The sequence below is a fragment of the Glycine max genome, chromosome 16 (genome assembly GCF_000004515.6).
Source record: "Glycine max cultivar Williams 82 chromosome 16, Glycine_max_v4.0, whole genome shotgun sequence".
Classification (NCBI taxonomy): domain Eukaryota; kingdom Viridiplantae; phylum Streptophyta; class Magnoliopsida; order Fabales; family Fabaceae; genus Glycine; species Glycine max.
In genome coordinates, this window is record NC_038252.2 from 21,882,688 (window position 1) to 21,891,419 (window position 8,732).

The following is an 8,732-nucleotide window of genomic DNA, read 5'->3' on the forward strand; positions in this document are numbered from 1 at the left end:
GTGCATGTATGTTAGGTAATGCACACCACTTTCTTAAAAACTAAACAAATGGCATACGTGTTCTTGCATATGCCACGATATACATTATGCATATGGTAGAGTTGCATTTATAATACTATGGTAAATTCTAGAGGGTGAATGCGTAATTGGCACAGCCACGATATTTTTTTTTTTTTATGTAACAGCCACGATTTCGTTGACTCACAAATACAAGTTGGTTACATTAAATGTATTTTTAAACAGTCCAAAATAATTAAAACAAATAAATCAACGAGCCAGCGAATATAAGCGGTCAACAAGAAGCCATCTAAGACATGGAAAATGATATTGTCAAAGGAAATAGATGCTTTGAGTCGCATTTAGGATAGATACCCTATTCAAAAAGAAAAATAAGTGAAATAAGAAATGAAATAGGTGATGTAATAAAAAAAATGAGGAAGGGTTGAAAAAATAATGAATGGTAAAATAAGACTGTAAAAGAAAAAGAGTATAAAAATATCTATTCCATAGAAAAGGACAAGAAAACTAGATAATTTGGATTGTTTGGTTTGGTTATTTTATGTTTTCATTTTTATTGATGATAAAAATATGTTTAGTTGGATTTCTGTTTTCATTTTCAGTAAAAATATTTTTCTAAACGAACCAAAAACTAGAAATAATAAAATTTTGTTTTTAGTTGAAATCAGTAATTTCATTTTGGATAAAATAAAAACAACATGTTAATTTTAAACAAATCTAAAAATATATTTACTTTTATTAAAAATGTATTTTTAATATTATTTCAGAAAATAAAAACAGGAGAAAAAAAAATAAAAATACAAAACAACCATGCCATATATAAGTATAAATTTATAAATCACAATAAGCTTAAATTTTAAAGGCAAATTCTTTTACTAACTTTGTTAAATCAAAAATAAAACTCGTTTAGGAAAAGGACAAGAATGAAGAATCACATAACGTTGTATGCTTCTTGTGATCGAGTTTCTCTCTCCATACAAAAAAAAAAAAGAAGAAAACTTAACCAGGAATTCAGGATATCAATGATTCTTAATCTGAATTCTGAAGTCTGTACGGGAGTTGGAGAACGCCTAATTGTGCGAGCTTGTTAAAACAGTCTCATTTTTCAACTACTTACGAAACCCATATCACATGCGTACACTTTTTAACCCCAAAGAAAGGCGTGAGGAACGCACTCTTAATAGAAAACTCAAACTCAAACGCACTTGCTTCAGTGCGTGTCTACCTTCCAATGGCTCCTCATAGTCTTCTTCACTTTCCCTTTCCCTTAACATTCATCACAAACATCACACAATTCCAAGTTCCAACCCTCAAGAAACCGAAGAATCTCTATGCACATATCCTCCTCAGAACTCCCTTGAGGAAATGGCCCTCAATACCACCAAGTCTAAAAAATCCACTTCACCTTCAAATTTTTACTTTTGCACCACTCTTTTCTTCATTGTCCTATTCACCATACCTGTTCTTTTCCTCCTCCATGCCCCAACCACCACCTCCATATGCACCACCCTTGCTTCCTCCCAAGCCAAAACTTGGTCTGGTGATCTTCAGTTGGTTGAATTCGCGTGGAACCGCCTCTCGTTTTTCGAACACAACCCATCACCCTTTGCTCTCAAAGTTGCTGTCTTCTCCAGGAAATGGCCTATTGGCACAACCCCTGGTGGCATGGAGCGTCATGCTCACACCCTTCACACAGCTTTGGCGCGCCGTGGCCATCAAGTTCATGTATTCACATCTCCCCCTGAAGATGAGAGCATTTCAGTCTCATCCTCTGAGGTAAACGAAAACAAACATCAAGAAGGTGCACCTTCTTCCCCATACATCCATTTCCATGAAGGTGAGCCTGGCAGGTGGCGCTACAACAAGGCGTGGGAACAGTTTGTGGAAGAAAACCAGCGAGAACCATTCCACGTTGTGCACTCAGAAAGTGTGGCACTCCCTCACTGGCTAGCACGCAACATGTCAAACCTTGCAGTGTCTTGGCATGGCATAGCCCTTGAAAGCTTGCAATCAAGCATTTTCCAGGACTTGACTCGCCGGCAAGACGAGCCTATGTCCCCTCTCTTCAACAAAAGCATACAGGGTGTTGTGCCAAAGGTGCTGAATGAGATAAGGTTCTTCAAGAATTATGCCCATCATGTTGCTATTAGTGATAGTTGTGGTGAGATGCTGAGGGATGTGTACCAAATTCCTAACAGAAGAGTCCATGTAATACTAAATGGTGTTGATGAGGATGACTTTGGAGAAGATGTTGAATTGGGAAGGGAATTCAGAACCAAAATTGGCATTCCAGGGAATGCAAGTTTGGTACTCGGTGTAGCTGGAAGATTAGTGAAGGACAAAGGCCATCCTCTGCTTCATGAAGCTTACTCGAGGCTTATAACCAAGCACCCTAATGTGTACTTGATTGTTGCTGGTTCTGGACCATGGGAGAACAGGTACAGAGATTTAGGGAGCCAGGTTCTTGTTCTGGGATCGATGAGCCCTTCCATGTTAAGAGCTTTCTATAATGCTATTGACATTTTTGTCAATCCCACACTCAGACCACAAGGGCTTGACCTTACATTGATGGAGGCAATGATGAGCGGGAAGCCTCTTTTGGCATCAAGATTTCCAAGCATTAAAGGGACTATTGTGGTCGATGATGAATATGGTTACATGTTTTCGCCGAATGTGGAGTCCCTGCAGGAGGCACTGGAAGCAGTTGTAAAGGAAGGACCACAGAGGCTAGCAAGGCGGGGCAAGGCATGCCGGGAATATGCTGCCAAAATGTTTACAGCAAGAAAGATGGCATTAGCATACGAGAGGTTATTCCTATGTATAAAAGATCGCTCATTCTGCACCTATCCTTGAAGCTTAGGTTAGAATAGAAACTCTTTAATACAACTTTCTTTCTTCCATTTATTTTTCTGTTATTTCAGTATGATAAAATCATATTTAAATTTTTAAACAATTATCAGATTTAGGTTTAAAATGATTATAATTTCTTGAATCACTTCCACACATTATGGCTTCTGCATTGGTCTCGAATCTGGAGTATCTAATATTGGAGGAGACAATAAATAAAAGAGATTTACTAAAAGTTGTAACAAAATGTGTGAGAAATAATAATTAGAAAACTAAAGTCTTAGAAGATAAAAGGTTGTGAGTTTACTGTACATCAAGGGATATTATTCTTGTTGAAGGGTTATTTTTCCTTCTAATGTAGCCGCTACGTATTTTACTTGAGAATTTATATGATGTTTATTTGTTACTCTACCACAGATAGAGAACCATGTAAGTTACGAGGCAAAGTAATAGTACACTGAGTCTCCTCTGTTTGCGTCTCATAACAGAGTAGTAGTAAACAAAGTAATAGAGAGCCAACTCATTTTCCTGTGTTTTTCTATAGTCTCCTCTCTATATTTAAAATAATATGATCTATCAATCATTGGGCAAACTGAGTCTCATTGAGGATATATAAATGATCATTCATTGATACATAAAAGGAACAGACACCTTGTTTCTATTGACTCAAAGCAAATAAAGATGATGATGAAATCAGCGGAAAAAATTGCAAATACTTTTCTGTTAGGATTCTAAGGATAGCTTCCTGAGTAATCAAAAGGATAGCTTCATGAGTAATCAGAATTTACAAGTCTATATCTGCGTCAACCTTGCAAGTGATGAATAATCAGAATTCTCATATCAGAACCTGGGGAAAAGAAAAGTCCCACTCAAGGTCATACAGTCAAATGACGCTTGTATTATGTGTTTCCCAAATTACAAAATTGAGCTCTTGAAGTTTTATTTCTCTTTGGCGAGGGAAGAAACTGAAGGAAAAGAAAACACGGTAACCCGAGCACTTGAGCCACATACTCATTGGAGATCTTATAATATATTAAAAAGAATTAGATAACTAAAGCTTTTTAAAATGTCATGTATGGCTTTGTTAAAAGAACTTTTTATCAAAAGCTACTGAAAAAGTATAAGGTAGCAGCATCTTTGGATCCAACACAAGGACGAAGCATAGCTCCTGCTTCTACAGCTGAACTATCAGGTTAAACACAACTTTGTTCAAAGCAGAGGAGTTATGTGCTAAGTGTGAACCAAATCATGGCTGCAAAAGAGGCAAAACTTCTAGCAGGTCCAGCTCCAGATGTCATTCTGTTTTATTGATGCATAGTTCCTCAGACCACTTTTTACCCCTCTTTTCTCTTTTTTTGTGCACTGTGAAAGAGTTAATGCAATCCTTACCTCTTGGTTCTGAATTTAAAACTCTTCTTCTCTAATCTCAAACTCCAAATGCATATTTAAACTTTATGCTACTATACAAATGAACTCGACTACACCATCATCTTCACGGACCATCAATAACAAAAATTAAGACACAATTGATTGAGTTGAAATACGGTTCTTCTCAAAATGATCATATGCATGTTTGGTTCTTAAGAACAATAGCATGCTTGAAGCTAGTCCCAGGACAGATATGCATCCCCACCAGACAAATGTCCAGAAGTAACACTGCCTTCCCATGCACACTACTGAGTCAGACGTTATCAAGTTTCCTGGCATTGAGGGTGCATTAGCATCATAAACTAGTGCAGCAAGAAAGCCATAGAGAAGAGATCCAATAGGGATATTTGTTATGAGAATGTTGTGATTGACGCCCACACTGTTAGGTCCAAACAACTCAGATGTAACTGACACAGCAGCTGCAAATATAAAACCAGAGCTCAATCCAATCAGTGCGGTGCCTGTCTGAAGTGCCAGAAGACTGTCTGATGCAGCAAGGAGGAAGAACGCAACTGGGGTTGGTATAAGTGCAATTGATAGCCAACCAGTCCTTGCAAAGTAGATCTTACTGCAAAGCAGAAGATACAATCATCATGACTACTACAATTTTATTTCCAAGATTCACTTCCAATTCAAGACAAGGCAAAAAGAAGATATTTTCTACTATAGAAAGCTCCAAAAGTATAATACATCGATTAAAGAGAATACTTACTTCCGAATGTAGTCTGGTCCAGCTGAAAGCAAGCGACCAAAAAAAGAAAAGGATGCATAGAGCATGACAAGTGTAGAAGTATTTGAACTCTGGCCCACAGATTGTGCAATCTGTCCCAGATTATTGCTATAGACTAGACCAAGTGTACCTCCACAGAAGTATGTAGCATAGTATAACCAAAAATCCAATCTGCGGACAACTACTGCAACTGAGTGCTCTTCTCCTAGCACTGCTAACTGATCCTGCCCAATCATCGTCTCACAACACGGATCACTATCTTTTTCCCTTTGGCTCCCAAACATGTATCCATTGTTGCTTAGCAGGCTGTAAGTATCTCCATTGCTAACAATACTATTTTGACGGCTATGGAGCTCTTTATGCATCTCAAGATCATCATCATGAACAAGAATGAAGCTAGAGCTTTCCATCTGAAAGCTGGAATGGATGGTATGCTGAAACCAAGCCCGAGCATATACAATGCCAGGAATACATAATGGGAAGATGAGGAGGAAAATAGCTCCACCAAAATAGAACCGAGCAGAAGTCACACCAGAAGCAGATGAGCCAAACAGGAGAAGATAAAGACCAGTTAAAAGGGCTATAAAGTTCAATATTAGAAATATCACTGAGTCCCGGTTTACTGCATCAGGAGGGAGAGGGTCTAAAGCTGGTTGGTTAAGAATAGGGACAAGTACTGCAATGCAAATGAGAAGGGGAACAAGAGCATTCAATAGCAGATACAGTGCATCCGATGATGGATCAATTGAATTGGCAACAAGGGTGTAGAGTGCTGCACTAATGCCATTGAAACTCACAGTGAGCGATAATGCAAGGGCTCGGTTAACCGGAAAATTCCTAATGCAGAGAACAAAACATACTGTGTTGAACCAACAGATGCTACATCCCCCTAAAAGGCACAGAAGAAAGACCTGCCAATAAAGTTAAAGGGTAGTCAATGCGACGTGGGCCATGAACAAATTTTCTGTATATTATGATTCAGTCAAGTTTACGAGCTGAGCAGCCACAGTTTAGTTACCAGATGTAATCACAGAATTACTGACTCTGAATTTCCGATGTATTACTGTTTACTGAATCTCACGTTTAGTTACCAGATATAATCTCATTCTTTTAAACTATGGTTTATTATATAGAATACAGCACATAGTTGCAGATAAATCATGGAAGTGTTTTTTATATAGTATGAGACTTTGAGATACTTCCAGCTTAAATCAGATAACTAATGACTATTTATATTTTTATAAGAAAAAACATGTGAGATTGGTATTGATTAAGAGAAAAAGACGCATGCTACAATTTACACATGCAACACATTCTTACGTACATCTCAGTCTCTCAGAATGGTGAATAAATAAATATGGATCCAATCACAACATCTCATTCAATTTTTGTTCTCACGGGCTTGCAATGAAAGACAAAGGAGACTGATTATTATTTTCGCCAATATACTTTCTGCAATCAGAAGAAAAAGCATTTTGATGGCATGTATTAATCAATACATTAAAAAATGAGAACATGGGATTATACCCTTAATTGAACAAACATGATTAAGGAATATAGATCCAAAAGTATGTCATCACTCAGGTTTTTTCTGATGCAGGTTGATTTTAAAAGTACTATTTAATCATACTTTCTATGACTCCGTATGGTGCGGCACAATCATGTGCCGGTGTCGAAAATAGTAAGTTAGTGGAGATTCTTTGAGCACTATAGATATGTTCACACTTCACACGATGTAATCTTATTTGAATCAAGAACATGCATGACATGATACAGTTAGCTGTTTTAACTAAGGAAAAATAGACATTTATTACTTAAAATCAAAATTGTGGACAATTTGAACTGTAGAACATGGCTGCTCTATTTATTTAAAAAAACTAATTTATTTTGCTTGTAAAACCATGATTGGAATTGGGACCACAAGCAATGAAAACCGCAAACTGTATAATATTAATATAGTAATTAATATAATATCATCCCTTTCAAACGGTAAAACCTGACGACAAGAGTATTTCAAATATATGTGCCTAAGATACAAGATTTTAAAAATAAATTGCTTGCTTCAGATCAAAATTTTGATAAGATTATTTACTCTATTTTATTTTTTTTACTTCATCAACTGCCTTCTAGAGAGTATCATTTAACCAGAATTAAAATAGCAATAACATCTTCACTCAATCTTTGAAAAGAAGACATTATTGTTGTTGTTTACTCGTATAATACTTTTTAAAATCCAAATTTTTTTTATCATCAGAAAATAAGCAAGACAAAAGATATCAACGGTATCTAAAATTGAATTCAATATAATTTGACAAAATTCCAATGATAAAAAAAGTTATTATTTATTTTTGGAAACCCATTTTTCTCTCAGGGTTGCAACTTGCAAGACCAAAGGAGCAAATTATTTTCGTTCCTCTGATGTATTCTTTCTAATATTTTTTATTATTAGTTAAATTTAAATAAAAATGATAAAATTATGAATAAAACCCACAAATTTTAAAAATCTTATATATTTAAATTAATAATAGAAAAATTGTATTAAAAAATGAAGAAAAAAAATATATCCACAATTTTACACCATTGAATTATAACCTATAATGTTTGGTAAATGGCAAGTATATCTTAAAAGTCATATATAAGGATAATTTGTGATTGAATAAAATATTCTCTCTGACAAAAAAAAATAGTGCAAAAATATTTTAATTATCTATGCATAGTCTTTAAACTTTTTTTTTTAAAAAAACTCTAGAAGAATAGGGTTTAAATAGTATTACTAGTATTTTATGTTTTTCGGTGGCTGTAATTTAAAAATAAAACCATTACTTCGATGGTATTATTAGGTGTGCAGCCATCAATAATTAATTAAAATTTTAATTCCTCATTTAATTTTTATAATTTTTAAATGTATCTTTTTAATTCCTATAGATAATAATAAATAAATTTTTTAGTTCTTAAAATTACCATCTTATTTTCAAAAAAAAATTGTCCTTGAAATTCTTTAACTAATATAAAGACGAAGGATTAAAAAATTCACAGAAGTCAAAATTAATTAATCCCCACTCCATCTGTAAAATCGACAAAAAAAAAAAAAGTTACCAGAAAATAAGGCAAATTGACGACGCCGGTGATGACGAGCCACTGGAGGCCGTACCCGAAGAACCCCATGAAAGCCGCAACAAACATAACAACAGAAACCGGAAGGTGCATTAGGGCAATCCCCGAGGACCACCCGAAAACCTTCCCCATGTCGTTCGCCGTGGCGAGATAGTTCAGCTGCACCTGCGACACGTTAAGCGCGAATTTGAGCGACGACGAGTACTGGGAGAAATCGAAATTGGTCCCCGTGAAGGCCTGAATCCAAATCGTGGCCACCAGGATCATCCATTTCCGCGACTGCCCCGCCATCAGCACCGCCAAGAGCTTCGGCCTTCGCCGCGGTGATTTGGGGGAGGAGGAGGCTGAGTTGTTGGTGTTGGCTGAGTCGAAATCGAATCTGCGCTTCTCTGTTTCCCTGCGTGGCCGCATGCTACGTGTGTGATGTGTGCGTGATATATATTATATATGAGATAAAAGTGTAATTGAAATGCTGTTTGGGAGAAATTTTTAATAGCGCCCGAGGGTGTGTGCGACTGTGTCGTGTCTCCTTTTGCATCTCGTGTCCCCCCAGTTTCAGAGTTCCGCCATCGCGCCGTGGTATTAAACAGGGAAA

The 8,732-nt window shown here is 36.4% G+C and overlaps 2 protein-coding genes across 2 annotated transcripts; one reads left to right on the forward strand and one right to left on the reverse strand.

The window, feature by feature from the left end:
• Positions 1 to 852: 852 nt before the first annotated feature.
• Positions 853 to 3,253, forward strand: LOC100804436 (uncharacterized). The gene has a single exon (XM_003548657.5). It carries the CDS (start codon positions 1,384 to 1,386, stop codon positions 2,869 to 2,871), a length of 1,488 nt encoding a protein of 495 aa, XP_003548705.1. The 5' UTR covers positions 853 to 1,383; the 3' UTR covers positions 2,872 to 3,253.
• Positions 3,254 to 4,286: 1,033 nt separating this feature from the next.
• On the reverse strand, positions 4,287 to 8,732 carry LOC100803546 (protein NUCLEAR FUSION DEFECTIVE 4). Its single transcript, XM_003548656.5, has 3 exons — positions 8,120 to 8,732; positions 5,006 to 5,934; positions 4,287 to 4,861 (listed from the first exon to the last, which is right to left on the reverse strand). The coding sequence occupies exons 1-3, from the start codon at positions 8,546 to 8,548 to the stop codon at positions 4,381 to 4,383; spliced, it is 1,839 nt and encodes a 612-aa protein (XP_003548704.2). The 5' UTR covers positions 8,549 to 8,732; the 3' UTR covers positions 4,287 to 4,380.

What these genes read in the sequence shown, in the direction of transcription:
- LOC100804436 (XM_003548657.5), top strand. Translation starts at nt 1,384, where the DNA reads ATGGCCCTCAATACCACCAAGTCTAAAAAATCCACTTCACCTTCAAAT.
- LOC100803546 (XM_003548656.5), bottom strand. Translation starts at nt 8,548, where the DNA reads ATGCGGCCACGCAGGGAAACAGAGAAGCGCAGATTCGATTTCGACTCA. An exon ending in TCAATTTGCCTTATTTTCTG is followed by an intron (nt 5,935 to 8,119) that starts GTAACTTTTTTT and finishes CTTTATTGGCAG; the next exon opens with GTCTTTCTTCTGTGCCTTTT. An exon ending in GGACCAGACTACATTCGGAA is followed by an intron (nt 4,862 to 5,005) that starts GTAAGTATTCTC and finishes TCTGCTTTGCAG; the next exon opens with TAAGATCTACTTTGCAAGGA.